Source organism: Haemaphysalis longicornis, unplaced genomic scaffold (genome assembly GCF_048455015.1).
Source record: "Haemaphysalis longicornis isolate Haplotype H1 unplaced genomic scaffold, Haemaphysalis longicornis Haplotype H1 scaffold_25, whole genome shotgun sequence".
Lineage (NCBI taxonomy): Eukaryota > Metazoa > Arthropoda > Arachnida > Ixodida > Ixodidae > Haemaphysalis > Haemaphysalis longicornis.
The window spans coordinates 3,828,866-3,852,177 of record NW_027526314.1 but is presented as its reverse complement, the minus strand read 5'-3'; the positions used below and the strand labels follow the sequence as shown (position 1 = coordinate 3,852,177).

At 45.3% G+C, this 23,312-nt stretch overlaps 2 protein-coding genes across 2 annotated transcripts in view; one reads left to right on the top strand and one right to left on the bottom strand.

Moving 5' to 3' along the window:
- Positions 1-23,312, bottom strand: part of LOC144172688 (cytochrome P450 4C1-like) — a 296,669-nt gene that overhangs the window by 12,275 nt on the left and 261,082 nt on the right. Inside the window, exons 8-10 of the mRNA XM_077701321.1 lie at positions 20,542-20,715; positions 20,094-20,160; positions 17,549-17,728 (exon numbers count right to left, since the gene is read on the bottom strand). Of these exons, the coding sequence (XP_077557447.1) occupies positions 17,549-17,728; positions 20,094-20,160; positions 20,542-20,715 (421 nt within the window). The remainder of the gene's footprint in view (positions 1-17,548; positions 17,729-20,093; positions 20,161-20,541; positions 20,716-23,312) is intronic.
- Positions 6,492-11,299, top strand: LOC144172662 (uncharacterized). The gene has a single exon (XM_077701302.1). The coding sequence runs from the start codon at positions 6,517-6,519 to the stop codon at positions 7,762-7,764; it is 1,248 nt and encodes a 415-aa protein (XP_077557428.1). The 5' UTR covers positions 6,492-6,516; the 3' UTR covers positions 7,765-11,299.

Genomic DNA, 23,312 nt, shown 5'->3' with positions numbered 1-23,312 from the left:
GAGTTTCTTTTCTAACCCTGCCATGTAAAGCATGAACAGTATTGGGCTCAAAGGGCATCCCTGTTTCAGTCCCAGATGGATGTTGACCTGTTGGGCGCATTTCTGTCCTTCCCAAGTAAGGTGCACTCTATTGTCTTTATAGATTGCTATAAGGAACTGTACTAACTCGTCATCTAATCCCTTGATTTTCAGCATTCTCCACAGCCGATCTCTGTTTACGTTGTCATATGCCCCTTTTATGTCCAAGAACGTAATCCATAGTGGTCTATTCTGTGCTTTCGCAATTTCAATGCATTGCGTTATCACGAACAGATTGTCATCCAGTCGCCTGTCTTGTCTAAATCCATTCTGCAGTTCCCCAAGTATTTCATTTTCTTCCATCCATGCTTGAATTTCTGATTTTATCGCCTGCATTACGAATCTATACACCACTGACGTTACTGTGAGTGGTCTGTATGAATCAATACTGGCTTTGTCTCCTCTACCTTTATATATTAAATTCATCCTACTTTCTAACCAGTCCTCTGGTATTTGTTTGGTTTCTATCACCTTATCTATTGCCCTCATAAACGATTCCTTACTTTTAGGTCCAAGTAGGTTTATCAGTTGCATTGGTATTCCGTCCGGGCCCACTGCTGTCTGTGGGGAAACCTTTTGCTCTGCTTTTTTCCAATCAAGGTTGCTCAAACTTATTTCCCTTTCCGCAGTCTTTTGTGGCGCTGATGTTATCGGTGCAGGTTTCTCTAACACTATTGTCCTAAACTTCTCACTAATCACTCGATGAATATGCGCCAACGCGTGCTCTCCTTCTAAATGTTCCCCCTCCTCATCAATCAGGAATTTTTGATGGTTATCGTTTTTTGAGCTTAGTGATTTTACATGGTTCCAAAACTTCTTGGATGCGCTTTTGTCCTTCTTCCGTATTTCTGCCATCCATTGTTCGCTTTTCTGCTTGATCTTTGCTTGCACCATTTTCTGCACTTCTAGTTTTTTCCCACGGTAGACATCCCACTTTTCCTTCACTACCTCCGGTTCCATACCAGTTCTTTTTGCTTCTCTATGTTCTCTCGACGCCTTTTTTCGCTGGTCAATAGCCTCTTTTATTTCCTTATTCCACCAGCTTCTCGGCTTTCTCTTCCCTTTCCATCGGTTTCGTTCCTTTGCTTCATTCATCTTACCCTTTATGAACGCAATCATTTCGTCGTAATCCCATTTTTTGCCTGGGTATTTATTGATTTCATCTTCCAATCTATCAGCGATGATCTTTAACTGCTCATTATTCAAATTATTTCCTCCTATTGTACCTATTTCTGCATTTTTCCGGGTTGCTCCTCCAAAGTGCAAGCTAAACCGCTTGTGGTCGCTTCCTAAGCTGTCTGTTCCATTTTCATCTATCCTCATTTCCCGCAGCCTTCCGTATACTGTCTCGGATACTAAACTGTAGTCTATGCTAGACTGTCTGTTACCGCTTTCCCACGTTATTTGTCCGTCACACTTGCTTTCCGTGTTTACTATTACAAGCCGATTTTCCTGGCATAGATCTATCACTAGAGAACCGTTGTGGTCTGTGTATCCATCCAAACCTTCTATATGGGCATTCATATCTCCAACTATGATTATTTCGCCCGAATCTTTGAAATCGTTTATATCTCTTCGCAAACAGTTTACCATTTCCTCATTTTCCTCCCTAGCACTACTTCCGGTCCACAGATACACCACTCCTAACCATGTATTTTTCCCCTCTATGGTGCCTCTAACCCATAGATGCTCTTTACAACTTTCATGCACTCTCTGCCAGTCGGTCCCTTGTTTAATGAGCATGCCAACACCTCCCCCTTTCTTCATTCCTGTGGTCCTGTTGCAACCTTCCCAGACATAATTGTCTATGATAGGTGGGGCTTCTAGGTCCCGGAGGTGAGTCTCGGCTAAAGCGTACACGTCTATTCCTTCCCGTTCAAGTTGCTTTTGAATTTCCACCCACTTATCTGGCTTTCTGCCTCCCTGCATATTTATGTAGCTGATTAAATATTTATTGCACTTGTTTTTCTCTTTCCGCTTACGGGGTCTGTTTTTGTCTTTTTCAGAATTGTTTGCTCCATTGTTTCCACTTAAATGGCTTCTGTTAACGCTCTCAGTTACGTCCGTAGGTTCTCCGTTTAGCTCTAGGCCTGGCTGCCTCCCAGCGTTCAGTGTGCAAGTGTCTCTTGCTTCCCCTTCGTCTCCTAGTTTGCCTTCCTTAGCTGCGCGGGGCCCCCTAAAAAAACTACCGCTCTCCCACCTAAGCGCCACCCCACCTGGTTTCCTAGCCTGGGGCTGAAGTGAATCCCGTCCCACTGAAAAGCTTGCCTATGTCCGATGCTGCCCACTACCCTGTTCACGTCTATCACTTCAAGCCCAAGTTCCCTGCCGCACCTCACGATCTCGCTGTTAGCAGCGAGTACTACCCGTTCGGTGTGCACGCCCTGCTTCATCACCTCCGGCACGGTGCAGACTGCAATGCGCACATTTGGGGCCGTCGCCCGCAGGTCCTTTGCCCCCTTCGCTATCTCCTGGCCAAGTTTTCCCTCCTCTCCCTTTAGAACATCGTTAAGCCCCGCGGCAATCACCACAAGGTTTCTAGCTTTACTAGACAAGGCCAGCTGCCCCTTCGCTGAAGTCATCACCGTCTGCATCGTTTGACCTGGGAAACACCCCACCTTCACACGCTTATCCCCCATTACCCTTTCCACTATGGCAGCGCTGCTCCTCTTCATGTTAGAGTCACCCGCAATGATTACCACGCTATCATCTGCCACGTGCCGCTCGTTACTGGTACCCGGGTTATCGACTGGTTTTGCTGTCCTATTTCGCAGCACGTGGGAGTAGCTGTTGCCTATTGTTGCTTCCATCCCCGGTGTCACCTCGGCGCATGCCTCCGCTGCGCTGCATGGGCCGAGGTGGTCGTCATTTGTTGGCGAAATGACGCTCCTTTCTAGCTTCCTCTCAGCTGCTTCTAACTTTCCCTCAACGGCCCTCCGTTCATCGCGTTCCTTACTTAGCGCTGCCTCCAGTTCTGCAACCCGCTTAGCTAACCCCGAGTTATCCGCTTCTACGCGTTCTAGCCGCGACACCACTACGCATAACCGACACGTACCTGCCCCTTCGTCTGCCTCGCCGCCATCCCGCTGATGAGTGCACTGTGAACGCTAGTGTGAGTGAACGCTAGTGTGAGTGCAGCGCCACCACATCCAATGACGCCGCCGGCTCGCGGGGCTCTGCTTGACGTCTCCCTCTCGAGCACGTGCACAGGCCCTCTGTAGTTCTTTGTTCTTTGAGTTCTTTTGTCGTTTTGTGCCCATGGATAGACGACACAAATTTCTGCAGACAAGCCTCATCTATTGATCAATCACTCAAAGTCTAGGCTGCGACAGACTCACCACAAAATGCATTAGGTGCCGTGCGTGTAGCGTGTAGCGGGTACAGGGTACAGCTAACTTTAGTCAGGGTATAAAAACATGCCGATACACTCTAAGACGACGCGACCAAATTAATGTTGCTCACTTTTGTATGTAGTGTCTCAAGCTATTTCTTGTATTTTGCTTAATTACATGATTAGTCAATCTTAATTAGTCAACATCTGAAGCCACGCAGCTAGGAAAGAAATTCCAACTAGAAAGTTGCCTAGTGGTTAGCAAAATGTCCGAATAAACATCTTCTGTGTTTCTATCTATTAATTATTTTTGTTTTTCAGCTTGCTGATGATGCCCGGGAAATACAATAAAACAGCACGTGACATGCCCGCTTGCGCGTCGTGATTGCAGTGCTCCCAAGCGTTGCAAGTTTCCAAAACTTCCAATTGGAATTTCTGCGTGGCTTCAGACGTTGGCTAATTAAAATTGACTAATCATGTAGTTGAACAAAATACAAAATACAGCGTGAGACACTGCATACAAAACTGAGCAACATGCATTTGGTTTCGTCGTCATAAAATGCATCGGCATATTTTTAAACCCCGGCTAAGGTTAGCTGAAACCACCTGTATATTTATTAACAATGTTTGCCTTGTTGCTATGTTTCCCAAGCGATCAGATGAGACTTTATTTAATCAGAACATCACGTGTTCGGGCCAGAATTCAGCAAGCATTCCTAATCAGAGAAAAAGAATAACAACGGAATCGCCAAAAAGTAACAATCAAAAAGGAAATTCCAATTCCATTCGCGCCTAAATGTGGCCGTCCATAGAATACATGGTCTTGCAACATGCCATCGAATTTCACTGAAGGTTTGTTATATACATTCGACAATGAAACCGAGCAAGTCGAGCTAAAAAACCCTTAGTTCCGGAATTCGTGCCGCAAAATGAATTCTGAACCTGCAGCATGGTGATTACGCCGAGGGTACATAAGCTTTGCGGAATGTTTTAAACCTGGTAAACCAGGTTGAACGCTGTGTCAGCTTCAGTAACGGGCACGACATACAGTGGCACGGCTGCCCGGTGTATTTTTTTTTCTTTTTTCATGCAACGTCCCTGAAAGCCCTGCCGTGCTACGATGGGGTCAATCCGGTATATTTGTCATACTTAATGCTTTTTCGCTCTCTGTGGGTAACGCCAATGGTAACACAGTATGTAGAGCGAGCTCTGCCGCTATGTGCATGTCAGGCTAATGTGACACGCTTCGTTCCCATCAACGATTCCCCCCAAGGCAGGAACCATCTCCTGATACGGACAAAAAAGAGCCCGTTTTTTTTTTCGGGAAGGGGAATATCCGCCACCACACTACCAAAAACTTGAGGCAACGCCAGTGTGTACCGCCTTACTTCGCGATGGGTGTGCGCTTGCGCAGTTATAAAAAGCTCGCATGTACTGCACTTGGGCCATGTGCCATCCTTTAAAAACCATTCAGTTTGAATCCTTCGTAACTTACGCTTAGGCAGTAAGCCCACGTAGAGCCCAATTATCTAACTGATAGAGCAACGGCATTAGATATGGCGGACCACTCGTTTCGCCGGCACTCAAAGCGCAAGCTTCGCTGCAGATCCTACGCTACCTGACTTTGAGCATTCTTCGCAGCAAACTGGTCTTGGCGATGGCGCTGATAGCAGAGACACATCTGACAACGTCTTTGGCACACTTGCAGACCTCGCGATCTGCCGGAAGCGGCGCTCTCACACGAATCTGCAATGACAGTTTTTTTTTTTCAACTATTTTTCGTGTTGTATGCGATCAGTGCCATCGCCGAGACCAGTATGCTGCAAAAAATTCTCGAATACAGGTTAAGAGAGGTGTTTTGATACGTATAGGTGGGCAATTGCCATCGCCAGGCGCGCATGCGTGTTCTGGTCCTTTCGTTTGCCGCCGGTGCAGATATATACGGCGCTCCTATACGGTTCGGTCCCAGCTCCCGTGCTCCAATTGCTTCTGACGGCACCTCTACAGTCAAAAGCATGTTGCCGTATGGCTCACTGTCATGCTTGCCAGCATTCGTTTTTTCAGCATACTTAGAGCTGGTATACCTAAAAATTTCGCTTTCAAACGTTCTAGGGCCCTATCAGGAAAACCGTTTCAGTTCAAGGTGTTTCAGCTGTCGGTTTCTTTACGTCATGAAGATATATTCGGCTCTCACTAGCACCTTGCCTCCGCCAGACATGCACGTTCAGTTGTATATGCAAGACAACTAGAAGGCAAAATATCACATGCCGAAAAATTCTCTGAGGTGCTTTTTGCTTACATCCAGCACCATTTACAGCAGCAAAAAAAAAAAAAAAAGAGAACACGAAGGTGGCAGCTCACATGCTTAATAAATGGAATCGGTAAACATTTTATCATGAAATGCTTAATGTCATGTTTGATCAACGGCATGAAAATTTATGTAAGTTTTTTGCGGAAGTAGTGCCTGGCTGCTCCTGCGGACGAGCTAGTTAGGGAGCGGTATGCATTTTTTTAATTCACTCTCCTTCGTTTAAAATGAAATGCGTGACTTGTCAAGAAAACACCCAGTGTTGTGACGCCCTCGGGAGTTTTCAACGGCTGCGGCCGACTCGCAGTTTTTTTGTTGGTCGTCATTGAAGTAACGGGTATTTGTTTTCCTTTAATCCTTTCAGAGGCAAAAGCTGTTTATATGTGCGTCTCAGAATGGTTCACTAAGCGCAAATCTCACGGACAGCTGAAAAAAAAAGGCATTCCTATAATAGATTTTCGTTGTTCTGGATAATTGCGACGTTCTTCTTATTTTAATTTTGGCACAAGAAGCCTTTTAGGTTAGGTTGTATCGACGCTTCTGAAACTGTTTTACTTAAACTTCCTGATAATAATTAAAATGACATAGCCATGAAATGTGTCATCTGTCATATTTGTCCGCAAAGAACAACAATACTTGATTAATAACTGGATCGTTATTGTGAAAAGGCTTAGCTATCGGAATGTTTAAAAAAACATTTCCTGCCGCTCGGGGCCTGTGGCGCAACGGATAACGCGCGTGTTGGTTGCGTGGCTCAATCACATTCTGCTTCCGGTTCGCGCAGCGATCGGACGTGGTGATGGCTGGCTCCGAGCCAGGTGATTCTGCGGCTATGTTCAGCCGCGGTGACCGGTCCTCTCGTGCGCCTTCGGGCTACAGGTTTTTGCTTCCGACATTGCCTTCAGGGGATTCAATGAAGACCTGCTTGATCCTACACTGCGACCTTGGCGGAAGGCCTTACAGGATTGAAGACTTCCGCACGCCACTTCAACAGTTTGGCGTGCTCAAGGATATTGGAGGCATCGGTCCTTTCCAAATGGGACATGTGTGGCTTATTAAGCTGCGCACGCAAGAAGCAAAACAACGTCTGATAACCGCCGGAGGAATTCAGGTCAAGGGGCGTTTCTGCGCCATCATCGACCCCGCCCACCAGGAACTGACAATCAAAGTGCATTGGGTGCCATTTCATGTATCGGACGAGGCTGTGCGCAGGACTTTCACCGAATTCGGGGACGTCAAGGACGTGCGCCAAGACACCTGGGCAGCGGCGGGTTTTGAATCCGCCGAGTCGACGACAAGGTTGGTGCGTCTTACGCTACGTGAAGACCTATCGCCCGACGAGCTCCCACACCTTTTCAAGTTATTCGGGGGTTCCGTGCTTGTTGTAGTGCCTGGACGTGCACCTGTATGTCTGCGCTGTCGTAGGAGGGGTCATATCAGGAGGGACTGCAGAGTTCCGAAGTGCACCCAGTGCCGCTCGTTCGGACACGAAGCCCGCGACTGCGTACGCACATACGCTAACGTCACTGGCCGTCCCGAAGAGCAGGAGGTGCACCCCGACGTCATGGACGTCGAGGAAGCGGAGAGGGCGGCAACGGCGGCGTTAGCTTCAGCAGTGACTGTCGCGCAAGGCAACAAAGAACCGGAGAAAGCGTTTGACATAACTCCGCCCTTTCCTACGCCGCCTGATGAAGTACGTGAGGGAAATACCAGCGACGGAACTCAGAAAAATGGGGACGACACATCCAAGGCAGTGGAACTTGACAAGAAGAAGGAGGACGACGCTGCTAGCCAGCACTCGTCAGAATCGACTTTGACCCCACCTAGCGACGGCTACCAGACCGCGGAAGACACCGAGGGAGCGGCCACGAAGGATAAACAAGGGACGTCCTCGAAGCGCCCGCGTGAGCTGACCGAACTGGGTGACGAACAAAAGCTGCAGCGCTTGGAACACGAGTGGAAGGTCGCAACCGGAAAAAAGGGCAAGTACGCATCGGGGCAACTACGCTCTTCGTCAACATCTCGGGTTTCCCGACGGGCTACTTAACAGCCCTGTCTAATGTAAGTGCCGTGGTGTAGGTGTGCTGTTTTACAAAAAAAGAGGGCTATGGCATTTAAAGCGCCTCTTCGTGTAGCTACGCTTAATGTCCGAGGCCTCAATTCGAAACAGCGACAGTTTCGACTTTCTAAGCTCATGGAGGATAGGCAGTTAGACATACTAGCAATCCAGGAGAGCAAAGTAGAAAGTGAACAGCACACTGACACTATGGTACAGCCTTTTAGGAGGTGTTTTGACGTGTGCGTTAGCCATGCGGTTGGTACGTCTGGCGGTTGTTGTCTTTTTCTAAGGAAGTCGCTGAATTGTGTAGTTCAAGGGGTAACGGCCTGTCAAGAAGGTCGTTTCATTAGTTGTGATTTTTGTTACGAGGGGTTACAGTTAAGAGCGGTAGGTGTGTATGCTCCCACTAAAGTGAATCAACGAAAGTGTTTTTTCGAGGGCCTGATCAAGACGCTCAATTGTGACCGACATGTCCTGTTGCTAGGTGATTTCAATTGCGTAGTCAACAAGGAAGATCGTTCGAATCAAAATGCCCCTTACGATTCTAGTGCTCAGTTTCTAAAAGAAAGCCTGAGCAACCTGCAACTCGAAGACGTCGTAAATGTGGCTAGTAATGCGCATACGGTCAGATATACCCACTATCAAGGCTCAAGCCATGCCCGTCTCGACCGAATATATTTATCGGCAAACCTTGCCCCTGAGTGTAGTCAATACGCTGTTGAACAAGTATCCTTCAGCGACCATTGCCTAGTATCAGTTACGGTGGGAGGGGTGAAACAACGAAGAGCAAAGTTTAACTACGAACTCTGGAAGTTTAATATCAAGCTACTACAAGACGAAAAGTTTCTTGAATTGCTAAAAGAAAACAAATCACTGGAAGATGCTAATGAACACAACATTATCGAAAAATGGGAACGTTTCAAACAACACGTCAAAATGGTGGCTATCGAGCGCTCTACCGAAATGAAATTTGAAGCAAAAAAGGAGGAGTCTGATTTAAAAGAATTACTAAACCGACTGACAGTTGAAGAAGCCAACGAGCCAGGCACTTTCATGGGAGACATACGTAACATAAAGACCAAACTAGAAGCGATAGAAACAGAAAAATATAAAGGAGCATTGATAAGAGCACGGGCAGAGAATTACACTGCTGGCGAGATGCCAACAAAGCGTGCACTTGCAGATGAAAAACGCTACGCAAAAAAGAATGAGATAAGCCAAATAGAGTTTAACGGCGTAGTTACCGAAGAGCAACACGAAATACAACTCGCCTTTTTTCAACATTACCAAGACCTTTTCTCTTACAAAAAGCCTCAAACAGGTTTCGACAGTCTTTTCCTCACGCAAATGCCGCAGCTAGAAAGCGAAGTTACAGAAGGACTTGAAGCGCCCATAACCGTTAGCGAAGTTGAAGAGGCAATAGGGAACCTCAATAATGGTAAATCTCCTGGACCTGACGGGTTAGGGGCAGACTTTTATAAAGCCTTCAAGTCAGACTTGGCAGTTTTTTTATGCAATGTTTTTTGTGAATCTTTCAGGCAGGGTTGTTTACCTCCCTCCTTCTCCAAAGCCCATACGATACTTATACCCAAAAGCGATGACCCAGAACAACTTATCAAAGTAACTGGTTTCAGACCGATCACATTAACAAACACAGACTACAAAATTTTCATGAAAGTGCTAGCTAAAAGACTACAATCGGTCATAAAAACATTAGTAGGGCCACATCAAACGTGTGGCATAAAGGGGAGGAGCATTTACACAAATATTCATGTTGTACGCAGTATTCTTGAATCGTGTGACATGGATTTCAGGCGAGTAGCAATGCTACAGATAGACTTCGAAAAAGCCTTTGATAAGGTTTGCCATGACATTTTGTTTAAAATTCTGAAACACGTCGGCATTGGTAAAGTCATTTTTGAAGGGGTTAAAATGGCATATCATAACTCGACCACCAAAATAATCGTTAATAAAAAACTAACCGATAGCGTTCACGTCCGTTCGTCGGTACGACAAGGATGTGCACTGTCATCCTTGCTTTTCTCTTTGTACATCGAACCCTTATGTGCCAAAATTAACAATAGTGATCTAATCAGAGGGTACGTTTTGGAGTCCAGTGACGTGAAAGTACTTGCTTATGCGGACGATGTCGCTTTTTTCTGCGTTGATCGCGAAAGTGTTTGTAATGCTTTGAGCATCACGCAGGAATTCTGTGATAAAACTGGCAGTTCGGTGAATTTTAAAAAATGCGTTGGTCTTTGGCATGGTGTTTGGCCAGCAGCACCAAGTGTTTACGAGCGGGTGTCTTGGTCAACGAAGCCTACGCGTTATCTCGGCATCCCTTTTGAGCATTACCGAGAAAATACGGCCTACTGGAACGAGAGAGCACACGATGTGCGCGAGCAAACGGAAAGATGGGGAGGTAGGAACATGTCCATATTTGCCCGTGCAACTGTCTGTAATGTTTTTTTTGTATCGAAATTATGGTACGTTATGCAGGCATTGTATTGTTCTAGGTTAAATGTGCAAAAATTACATCGTATATTTGCAGTGTTTGTATGGCAGTCCCAGTTCGAAAGGACGAGTCGGAGCAATATTTTTAGACGGCTAGAAGGGGGTGGACTTGCACTGCCCCACTTATTTATTCGCCAACTTGTATCACGTTTTTCTTTTCTAAGAGACCAGTCTCACCCTTTTGTACGTGCTTTCTTGCAGATTAAGTTGGTCAATGCTTTACCTGATTTTGTTGTGTCCACAGTTCAAGGATCACGTACTAATGTCAGTTGTTTCTTGCGTGAAGTGGTTTTTGCTTACCGATTCTTGACTGCTCGTTTTTCTCGCGATTACCTGTCTTCAGTAACCCGCAAAAAATTGTCCAGAGATTTAACAGAATCCTTGTTTGCCGAGCCTCTGTATAGGACCCGATTCCGTGCTGGCCCAGGTCAGGATGTTTTAAAAAGAGTTAAAAAAATGACAGTACCGGGAGGGGTAAAAACCTTTTTTTACAAGCTGCACACAGAAACACTACCGGTTAAAACGTGGATGCAAAGCAAGGATATTTATCTGCCATGGGGTGCCGATTGCTTCTTGTGCAAGAAGCCCGAAAGTGTAGAACACGTTTTCTTAGATTGTTGGGATGCCGTCTTTTTTTGGGACGTCCTCCAACGAACTCTTAAAAAGGACCTTCCTCTAACATCCCACGGCATTCGGTACTTATCTGTCATGCCTGAAACTGTACCGTATGACTTGTTTTTTCTCCTGGGGCTGCACGGAATCTGGAGGAGCCGCATGGCTGTTAGGAATGCAGATGTGGATGCACGTTCAGTGTGCTCCTATTTCGTGGAAAATATTTGTAGATTACGCGAAGTTTTCGTTAAGCAAGGTTGTGACGATGACTTGCTGTCAGTAATGCATGAACTTACTGTAATGAAAGTGCACAAATAGCTGCCAGCTGAAAGTATGGCAGTAATGTTTGAGACAATCAACCGTCTTGGTTGACCTCTCCTTTATTTCTTTGTAAGTGTTATGCCTTGGGCAATAAAGAAAAAAAAAAAAAAAAGCAACGGATAACGCGTCTGACTACGGATCAGAAGATTCCAGGTTCGAATCCTGGCAGGCTCGTCGCTTTTTTTTTCTTTTTTTTTTTGCGCTTGCACATTAAAGGTATTTTTAAGTAAAGAGTTAAAAGCACGTTTATATTTTTGCGTACTCCTGTAAAATCTATGCCGCACCAGTGGGCCTTAGCGCAGAAGAAAGGACAATCGTTCACAGTTTGATTATACCATTTTGCAAATTACCTTTAGCTTTGCTCTTTAATAAGGGTAACTTACCACTGAACTACAACATCGCCACTTTCCGGCCACTGTATGTAACTACCTTATCTCTGACAGCAGGAAGTGATACATGAGGTGAAGTGTTTCCGGAAAGGGCTTATTCTGTTTAAAACTTGCAGTTGGTCATGCTTTGGTAGCAATGGACATCTCGTCTGGTTTCCGTTATCCGCACAACTCCCAAGACCACCTGTTTCGGTCGTATATGCATGTACGCCGACCCGTTTCCCTCGCTCAGTTACGGGCTACGTTTGGATGAGCTGCTCCCCTCCGTCCGTCATACGAGCACGAGGGATTTCGGCTCATCTACTAAGTATGTGTGCAGCTAAATTATTTTTAATTGCTGCACGCCATATGTTCGAACTAAGCTACTGATTGAATGGAAGTTTAATTGGCCGCAATTACCTATAAAATCGTTTTAGCAATGAATATTACTTATAATAATATGAACTAATTCAGTAATTGATGGAGATATCAGCCATTTTATTCGGGAAAATTAGGTTTCATTTGCGCGTGACTAGGGTAGGTTATGTTACGGGTAACCGAGATCGACCTTTCATGCAATGAAAAGAAGGCTTTGCTGGCTGGCACGGAACCAGCAAATCATAAGGGGCGGTTACACAACGCGGATCAGAAAACATAACCGTCACTGTACGTTCCCTTCCCCCAAGTGTACACAAAGGAGTATCACAGGCTACCAGTGACCCCACCCGCTTTGACGAGCAGGCTGACAAGGGAAGCTGCAGGCGCCCTGCATGTACGGCGTAAGGTTTGCCTCGCTGGTTTGGTAGCGGCGCCTGCATTCAGGAGCAGCATAGCGATCGTGGTGAGTGAACGAGAGAAATAACACAACCCACGTGGGACGCCAGTACAGTGGAGGATTGTCCTTTTGTGTGATGCGTCGCAGCATGATGCAACGCAAATGCGATGTTCATTCTGCGTTTTTTGAGTCCGGAGATTGCGAAGCTGCCATTAAAGTATGCGTGTAGTTTCAACGAATGCGTACAAGTGAAGGCTGTAATTAGTCATTCTAAACTGTAGTTCTTCGTTTCTCTCAGAAATTCATTGGTCCTATCTCGTTTTGCTAAAAGGGACGGGGAAGGCTGAATCTCAACTACGTACACTTTATGTATAGAAGGGATACAGGACAAATCGAGCAGCCACTAACAATTGTCCGCGTCTAGCTTGCCGGGGTCTAGCCGGCGTCATCAGCTTGAATGGCTAGCTTCATTTAGTTAACGTGTCTCCCTGGTAATTGACCTCTGCCAGTGATTGTTTTCCCCTGCCATGGGTCTCCAGATCTGAACTCAAAACTTTCTTTTTTTGTTTGTTTCTTTCAGCATTTGTGAACATCGAACTGTAGGCTGCAAGGCTGGGGGTCTGGGTATACCTGTTGAAAAGACCTGTCAGCGATCCCTACTCCTACTAAAGCGGCTTAAGCATGAAGGCTTCACCGTGCAATTCCAGTGGATCCCGTCGCACGTCGGTGTAGCGGGAAACGAACATGCTGACAGCTTAGCCAAGGACGCCTTATCTTCTACAAGGACGGTGCAAACGCGGTGCGATTTCCAACGCATACAGAAACAGACCGTTCGCGAGCACTTTAGGCAGCTGTGGCGACCAGTACATCAACCAGTCGTGACGAAGGGCCTGAAAAGAGCCGAAGCCTGTCTGCTCCACCGCGTAAGAACAGACTCAGCCCGTACACCAGCTTGGCTACATAAAATCAACATTGTTTCATCCCCTTTGTGCCCCTCGTGCAGTGTGACTGGTGACATTGATCACTTCATTATGAACTGCTCCAAAACCAACCCTGAGCGGACGAACTTTTTTCGTGATCTCCAGAAGTTAGGAGTGCCCCATGCTACATCGGAGGACATTATTTTTCCTAGGGACCACTGGATTGTGCGAAGAGATGTGTCTCATCTCCTACTCGGATTTTTGCAGTCCACAGGACTAAGTGAGGTGTGGTGACATAGCGGGTCTGTTATTTTAGGACTAAGTGATGTGTTATGACTTTGAGAGATTTGATATGGTATTGGGGACGATTAGGCGGAGCAATTGCCGGCAGCTATGCAAGGCTAAGTCCGCCTTATTCAACAATACTTACTACTACTACTACTACTGGGTAAGTAGCCCACACGGGAGTTCGCTGGTATGTACTCACGTCCCAGCATTCACAACGTCATTTCAATCATCATCATCGTAGCCGTCATCGTTGGTGCCGTCGTATATATAGTCGTCGTCATCCTACACTCTTAAAAATCGCCGTAAGTGAACTTCACCGCAACGCTACAGAACGACCATTAATTAAGCGTTACCAAATGTGCCACTTTGGCGAATGATGAGGCCAATCATGCGATTACAGCAAAACGAAGTATCTGCGCTGTGACAACAGCGCCCATGCAAGCCTTGCGCTGTTGGCACAGCGCAGATACTATTTTTTTTTTACTCTAATCGCATGCTTGGCCTCGTCATTCGTCAAATTCGCACGTTTGGTCATGCTTAATTAATGGTCGATCTGTAACGCTGCGGTGAAGTCCACCTATGGCGATTTCTAAGAGTGTAACAGAGTGTGTGCCGGGATAATTTCCCCCCTCAGCAGATATAATCTGTGACAACAGCGCCCATGCAAGCCTTGCGCTGTTGGCACAGCGCAGATACTATTTTTTTTACTCTAATCGCATGCTTGGCCTCGTCATTCGTCAAATTCGCACGTTTGGTCACGCTTAATTAATGGTCGATCTGTAACGCTGCGGTGAAGTCCACCTATGGCGATTTCTAAGAGTGTAACAGAGAGTGTGCCGGGATAATTTCCCCCCTCAGCAGATATAATGTTGAAATACGGGTCTCACTGCAATAAACAAATATCTGGGCTCTGAGGCGCGCATAGCGGAAAGCTACGAATTAATTTAGACCCTGGCGAGCTTTAACGAGTTGCAGAATTTGTGGCTACACCCACAACCTGCCTCCCCCCCCCCCCCCCCCCCCCCCCCCAGTTTCGAGGGAAGGGGTGTAATCTCGTGACCATGTCTCAAGAGGCCCACGTGCGTGCACTGTGTGTCATTACATGCGCTATATACATAGACTTTTATAAGTTGGGGTCGGTGCACAACCTCTTTAACTGTTTGATTGTGGCGTACAAATGGACTCCACTGCCCTCAAAAGTGATAGGTATAGCTCTAATCATTTTAACAAAACCATTTGTTGGTTCGCAGAAAGAGAGAGAGAGGGAGAGAGAGAAAAGGGGAGCCGCGCATATGATTCGCGAACGTAGAGAATTGATGGGTGCATAGGAAAGAGAAGTGATAGGAAAAGAAGTGACAGGGAAGAGAAGTGCCGAGATAAGTACAAGCCAGGTACTCCCGATGTGATGCATAAAGTTGATTAAAACGTATTGATATGTTGCCACCGCCCCAAAACCGACCTAAAAGAGTGCGAAGAAGTGATCCAAAAAAACATTTCACAGCAAAAAAAAATGCATTAAAAAATTTCGGCCTTGCTGGGGCTCGAGCCCAGGTCTTTCGCGCCGAAACTCGCGATGCTACCCATCGTCGACTGGGGCTTTTTTAATTGTTTATTTATTGCCCCCTTGTCAACTGGGGCCGAACTGCGGGGCTTGTTTAGCAGTTGCTCAAAACAACAGGAGTGTGTGGGATGGAGCAGGATGCGTAGAGGAAGTGGCGGGCTTATACACGCAAGGGAACGGAATCTCGCGTAGAGGACTCAAGCCGAACTGCTCACGAAAATCACGCAAATGAAACACCCCTAGTTTATTCCCGTTCGGGAATAAGAAGAGTTAGTAGGGAGCGCTCTGCGCTATTTTCGAAGAAAACATCACGAAAGTAAGAGGTCCGAAAAAACAAGATAAGATCACAATAACAAGGAACGAAACAAAAATAAAATAAAACAAATGTAAAATACCTTCGAGCTACAACATTCACAGTTCGTGTAGACCGTAAAGGCGATAGCCAGTTCCTCATTTTTTATGGACACTGCGAAAGGCAGCATCAGGACTTTAGAGAAGACCTAGGAGCTGGAATGAGCACTCCCTCTCCGGCTTTTCTTTGTATTCCTACCCGTGGATTCTCTCCGATGTTCACGGCCTGCGTCAAAGGACGGTGATATTAAGAACTGCCCTCCGAAGGAGAAGCAGTCTCATTAACACGAACGAGGGCTTTTTATCAAAAATATTTTGCAGGTGGCCCATCGAAGTCGTCTGCCACGAAGCTTTTTCGATAAGAAAATCTTTCAGTGTCGCGACTGAACAAGTGCGCCCGAACGAGTTGTAGAATTACTCGCGACATACACCTGTCAAAAATTAGGGTTCCCGTAGACAATCAGGCACAGAAGTTTGGTTATCAAGATAGCTTGAAATGTGTTGTGAGGAATTTTTTGTCATTTATCCTGCTTTTACCATGGCTCCGTTGTCAGAAATAAGGTATTATTTACCATTCACGACATAACTGAAAACTCTGGTATCCAGCAAAGGGTGGAGAGGCTTTGTGGGATCCATACGCCCCCCGCACAAGAAGGGATCATAAAAGAAGTCATGACGAAGACGCAGGATGCAGACTTCATGCAGTATGCAGGGTAAATGTATCCAAAGAAATGGGTTTGGGAGCCGCACACGCTGCGAGCAATCCAACCAATCGTGAAATGGAAAACAAATGTGTCTCTGGGTTTCAAGCCAACAATGGCATATAGATTAGCGTATATATGTATACGTGTAATGACGTTGCGCGCAAAGGAGCGCTTCGCGCCAAAATCCAAAAGCTATTAGTATGCTGCCCCGAGTCTAAGGACTTTCTATCACCCTGTCCTCATGATGAAGCAAGACAATGCCGCTTTACTGCACGCGAAGGTCGACCATGCATTGCATACCTTCATTGGAGATAAGAGATCAAGGTGCCCACTGGTACCAGTAATGCTAAGGGCTATTCGATTTTCAGTGCAAACGCACGTGGTGCGCGACCGATCTGCATTAAAAAATATTTGCCCTCGTTCAGGCCAAAAGTATTGGAAATGGCGCATATTTTAGTTATGACTACAAACTACTTATACTAATAAAAGTGACTCTTCACTGGACTTGACGTCGCTACCACCCATTGATGGGACACATCAACCTTGGAACAAGAGCTGCCCATTTCCCTGTGTTGCTTTTTATGTACGGACCCTGGAAGGCTGTGGACCCCCATTGTTTAAATGCCTTCATGTAACTTTCCCCGAAACTAAAATCATTCACCAAAGTGAATTAAATATATAAACATAACGCAATTCTAGCTGTTTGATCGAACCATTCGCAAAAAGTGGCTTATTGTAGCAATTAGCTCCAACACTTTCGCAAGCCTCTCAACCCGAACAAGTTTCCACTCATTTCTGCCGCTAGCGTGTCGGGTTTCGTTTCTTTCCTTGCCTGGTCGCGTCATGGACGATGTTCATACGTAATTCATCCCACAAAAGAAATTCCTATCTTCTATGCTAAACGTTGCCAGTCTACGTGCAGAAAAACTCCTCGCGGGCAATGGCACCAGATTAAGGCGGTCTGCAGCATAATGGGGCGTTATTGGCGACCAGGTGCGTTTTTAATCATTTCATAACACAAGAAGATTCATTTAACGCAAATTATAAGGCCAGAAAGTACACGTTAGCTTCCCAGAAAATTCCGGCGACGATAAAAGTTCAGAAACACTCAGATTGACGGAAGGGTTTATATGCTTAGAAAACCTAAAGCTTGAAAGACGTAACGCACAATAAACAGTAAGGAACGCCGACACACATGACAGTAGGTTTTGTTGTAATTTACCACAAAGTGAATCCCAACAAAGTTTGGTACATGTGAGTTGGTGTCAAGTGCATGCTTAATATGATCTTAACTTTCATCTTGGCCAAGTTCTCAACTTCCTCGTCGACGTGCATTAAATGTGCGTCTATGAACTAACCTATGCAATTCCTAGGGCCAGCCGAAAAGGGCACGTAGGCGAACGGGTGGCTGTGGCTGCCCTCCCCACGCAAGAAGCGATCCGGGTCGAAGACCTCGGGGTCCCTGTAGTGGGCCGGGTCTCGGTGTATGCCGTACATGAACACGTAGCACGTGCATCCTTCTGGAATCGTGTACTTGCCTGCACGAAAAGGGGGTAGAGTCGGAGGGAATGTTACAATGTTTCAGATTTAAGGTTTTCAAGAAAAATAACGCGATGGTGGGGGAAAGGGAGGGGGCAAATGGGCAGAAAAGTTGTTTGGCATTGTCAGGTAGGCGCGTAAAATACTGGATCGCCCATACAATACGAACCAAACACGAACCTGAAAGCGAAATTCTCCCAAGATATCTGGGGTGCGGAGCACCTCATATATCTTGGTACTTCCTGACGTATATTTAGTAATAAGGAAAGCTAGTCTCCTTTTTTGGCTTACGGAAGGTAGCTGATTTATTTTATTTCCCAAGTTCATGAACATTCAAAGAATTGAAAACTGCTTAAATTTTCGTGTAAATATTTGCAACAAGAATGTTTTTATTTTCTTTCTATGCATTTCAAATACGCGGCATGAACAAGAAAATAGCGCTTGTCTCGCTTGTCCCGTCGTCTTTCTTTACTGTCGTTGTCCAAAGTCGCGCTTTATATTTTTTCAGTCATAATGCACCAACTTGCCCAACAGATTTGTTTAATGAAGAAAATACCGTCCCGAAAATACAGGGCCACATTTGAAATCAGGCGAGAATCCAGTTTTGTGCTGTAATTTGGTGCGGTATTGTTAGCAAGCCTAAGTGCAAATAAGGAAGCATAGTGATCCAGTACGGACAGCAATTAGTGCAACCATAAACCGCTCCAATCTCTCGCACCGCTTTCACCGGCTGCGCGCTAACAAAGCATAGGGATGGGAGTGGTTGGAAGAAGGGCGAGAACAGCTGCGAAAGGGGTTTGAGGCTCTGAATATCATGCAAATACAATGCGAATATGCAAGAAATGTGTATCCGCAGAGATTTTTGACCAATTTTGTTTTTTTACCGCTCAGAAAACACCCGAAGCTACGATACCAACAGGTCCAGTCACAGCACGCTTCGAAACTGCACTATTCAAAAACAGCGCATTCCGATCGGTGACTTGCATGCAGTAAGGCATGGCATATGTCACGTTCTGGAACTTCATTTTTTTAAGGCTTGTTGTTTCCAGTTATACTATCATAACCAGCCTAGTTGTTTCCACTGCAGGACACAACCGCTAAACTACCATTATACACGGTGTTCAAAATTAAGCCGACAGATTTTTTTTTTATTACGCGCTTGGATGTACGTGAAGACCACATCTGCAGTGGGGTTATGCGCCCAAGCGGACCCATAATTAGGTGGTAACTACTGATGTCGGTAGCTTAATTAACTAAAATTCAATAATTAACTTTTTAGTGGTTGCAGTAAGCAGCCATGTTTGTATAGGAAAGTTCAACGCAATAGTGCTTCTCAGTTTCATTTGTCAGAATTCTTCTAGCGCATCTGTACTCCGACACATCAAACTGCGAACTTTAATTGCCGTTCGCATGATTAGGCATGCTAGACAGTGAAGACCGGCGCAAAGCCCCTCCATTTTTTTGCTGTGTTTCGAAAGCGTTTCCGAGTACAGAAAAAATTGCAATAACGCCAGCCAAGACTGAAAGGGTGCCAGTTATCACTTTTGCCTATGCCTCCACCCCATTGTCGAACTAAACACCGTACACAGCAGGAACGTCACAGAAGGAAGGAGCTTTGCTCCGGTCTTCGCTGTCTAGCACGCGTAATCATGCGAACAGCAGTTAAACTTCGCAGTTCGATATCTCGGAGTACGGATGCGCTAAGAAAATTCTGTCAAATGTAACTGCGTAGAAACACGATTGCGTCTCTCACTTTTCAATACAAATATGCCTGATTACTAATTTTAGGTAATTAAGCCACCGATATCAATAGTCACCACCTCATTCTGTTTCCCCTTGGGCGCATAACCACAGTGTAGAGGTAGTCTTCACGTGCATTTAAGCGAGTAATTTTAATAAAACCTGTCGACTTTACTTTGATCACCCTGTATATCGCTGTGTAACTTTGTCTATTTGATGGAATAGCCCATTTTGCTCTTTTATTTCGTTGTTTGCACAGCTAGAGCTAGACAACTTGGTGAAAGCGACGTTTTTGAAAACCTAGACACAAGATTAGGAACAACACACACTGTTCCGGTGTAACATTGCAGGGTTTGGTCAACTTTGGTGTTATGTCATTCCAAGGCGAGACGTTGAAATTGATATTGCGAAGTACATCCACGTTACATCAGCTTTTTAACAGGGCTAAGGCCTTAAATATAAATATTTGGTATAAATCTGTAGTCTAAGCCTGCCTCCTAAACGTTGAAGTAAAAGTGATCGACCCTTTATTGTCCCAATAGTGCCGGTGCTGAAAGAATGATTAAATGTGTATCTTCCAGGCACAGTAATAAAAACCTTCAGGAGCACAAACACGCAACCTACCAACTTTCAGCGGTTCCGTCAGTGATCTTCCCACCCAAGGAACAATGCTGAATACACGCATGGTTTCCTGAAACAACAACCAACAAAAAATAATGACATATTTGGCGCATGGAAAAGCAAGTTCTTGAAACATTTACTGGCACACGACATGAAATGGCGAGGTTATTATTACTGTTTAAAGAATAATTGCTCCAAAGCTTCGGTGTGTTTCGTGAAGTTATCTTCCGTCAAGGGAGGGAGGGAGGGAGGGAGGGAGGTGGAAGGAAATAAAATAAAGACAGTTTGGCTTACTGTTCAGTTAAAAAAAGACTAAGAGGTTGCTGTTTTCTGTTTCAGGTTTCTATGTAGCTTGTCCGAAATGATGGGAAACAGTGCAACTTAGCTGATGTTGACATCATAAGAATCGCTTTTAAATTGTGTGCGCACACTTTTGCGGTTACGCACCCACCTTCAATACGCGGTCCAGGTAGGGGAGGTTTGCCACATCCCGTTTGGTCACGCTGTTACCGCTGTCTGGCTTGAAGACTTTGTCCAGCTCTTCATGGACATTGCGCTGGATGTCAGGGTGGATGGCTAATGCGAAGAGCGTCCAGGTGAGAGTCTGGGCCGATGTGTCTTGGCCCTGTGGGCACAGTCAAACCGGCAAAAATGTTCACGGGAAAACCTAAACGACTGTGCACCCATTTTTGGCCTTACACGTAAAAGAATAGCAAGGATAGTCTTTTAATTTACTGCGCGCAATATTGCACATGAATTTGGAAATCGAATGCTCAAAAACCATGCTAGTAACTGGTCGGCATGCAAAATTTACAAGGAAGGCGCGCACATCTGGGCTTTCTCTTTAAGTTGCCGTGCAAACATTTCACAGGATTTCTAAACCTTTTACTCCTCTGCCTCCACCCCCGAAATATGTCAAAAACAAGGAGCTTTTATTATTTTTGACAGAGCATACCTTATGTTATCGTTGCTCAATAAGACAATGCGTGGTTGCACTTCTGCGTCCCATGAGTGCTAATTATTTTTGAACTTATGTCGGCGGCTAGGTTCTTCGCCAGAGGCAGGCAGAATTTTTTAGCTAGTCGTTGACAATTAGTGGTCCGTTCAAAGAATAGACTAATCCTGAAACAAAACCTTTAGTTCTAATTTTAGGCCGATTCGTTCAACTGCAACGTTTCAGATTCCTGAGCCCATAACCATGAGGCCTAGAGCTAGAAACATACTTTCAAAATGACCTTTTTTCTCTACCCTTTCCAACACGGCTACCGAATGCCACACAGCTGTTCGCGCGAACCCAAGCATTGGTGGAAGAAAGTGAATAGGTCGAATCGTAGTCGACAAGGCCTTTGATCGCGTACCACAAATAAAAACCACTGGAGAAACTTCAATCCACGTGAGGCCACGGCCTTATCCCCTCGTTTAAAGTCAACTTGACTAATCGTAATCTGTTTGTAGAAGTTCAGCGAGAGGTGTTCGGGAGAGCCGCTGCCGCGTAAGTGTGCCGCAGCGTAGTGTGTTCCGGCAACGGTCCACTTTCTCATTTTTCTCAACGATGTGCCCCCAAATTACATAAAAAAAGTATCTCTTTCTGCCGATCATTGCGCTATATACCGTGAAATAATTCATCCAATGATCCCGCAATTTTAAATGAGACATTACAATCCATTTCTAATCGGCGTGAATATTGGCAAAGGAAAATAAATGTTAAAAAAATCGCCGTTTCTAACGCGAGAAAATTATTTTCGTTTCCCACACTTTATCGACATACCCTTAATAAGTCCAGAGAACATAAATGCTTGCGTCTAACAGCAACTAATGGATAGTATGAAGAAGACTACGTTGCGCTGAAGCGGCCGTTGTTTTATAAGACGGCACTGTATATTACATGCCTGAGGCAGAGCTACTCGCTTGCAACGCATTCTTGGAACCCAAAGTGTGCTACCATTGTCTGGTCTTCTTCAGAAAAACCGAAGGTTAAGAAAGCTGAAGCGACACAATGCAAAGCGGTACGTTTGTTTAACAAGCACAAAATAACTTACTTACCTACCGACTTGCTGAATCTATTTACTATGTGAAATATGGCAGAATTAACACGATTAACGTTTGTAACAAATCATATTAACGTTCAAAGCATGGAGCTTGTCTCTGTACGCAAGACCCACATGTAATAAGCCCACTCATACAATCACTGAATTACCTTACCACGCTGACAGTTTCAAGTACCTTCTTGTCTTCTCGCTATAGCGATGGGAGATTCGGACAACCTAAGTCCGCCAATCACGAATTTCACTTCACTGAACTCATTTTTATATGTTGTTTGGAAAATATGCGTCTGAAATATCTACAGTAAAGTAGTACACTAAAGTAGCTCTGACCATGTGCAAAATTTTAAATATAATCATCATGTTTACTGCTGTGTTTAGATTACACCTTCGACCGTGATGGATAAGTTTTGTGCAGTTTTCAATTTCTTGACTTATCCGAATTGTTTTCAACTAATCAACTAATTGCTACGTTTCACTCCGGACAGCTCTCTGACTTTGGTTTATTTATTATCGCTTGCTTAGATTTTTTCACCATGTTTTATTGTACATGTCCTTTGATCTACTTGCACATGTCAGTGTTAAATGCACGTCAGTGTCAGTGTCAGTGTTGCACGTGATTGCACAATCTGCAAACTCTCTCGGAATCTGCGTGAATGACATCCACAGTCTGTCCTTATTCTTTGTAGTTGACCGCACATCTCCTGAAGTGGGCCCCGGTTGTGATAGCTTATGACATCTTTAAATAAGCATGCAAAGAAAGAAATAAAATGCGAAAATTTGGCGAGAAAAAACGGGACAGGTCCACCTTATGCGAGATTGTATTGGGCGAGATAATATTGCGGTGAAGGGTCTTTGTTTCGTAGGGAAGTACATACGAACAAATCTTTTTGCTAAAGTCAGGTGTCTTTCTGTTAAAGTGCTGTCCCGGGTAGCACGACGGGTCGATTTCGCCATTTTTCCTTTAGAAATCCGGGGAAAAAAGGCGGACAATGATGAAGCTGGAAGGTTAGTTTCAGGAACGCCGCAAACTGGTAGGGCTGAGTATATGTGGCGCTCGAAACGCCGAGGGAGATAATTGCTGCCCTTTGTAAGGGACGCTTCTGAGCTCCCGACTTCGCTGTACCGGCATTGCACCAAGAAGGGAAAGATACCCTGTAGAAACCCAAATTTTGACTAA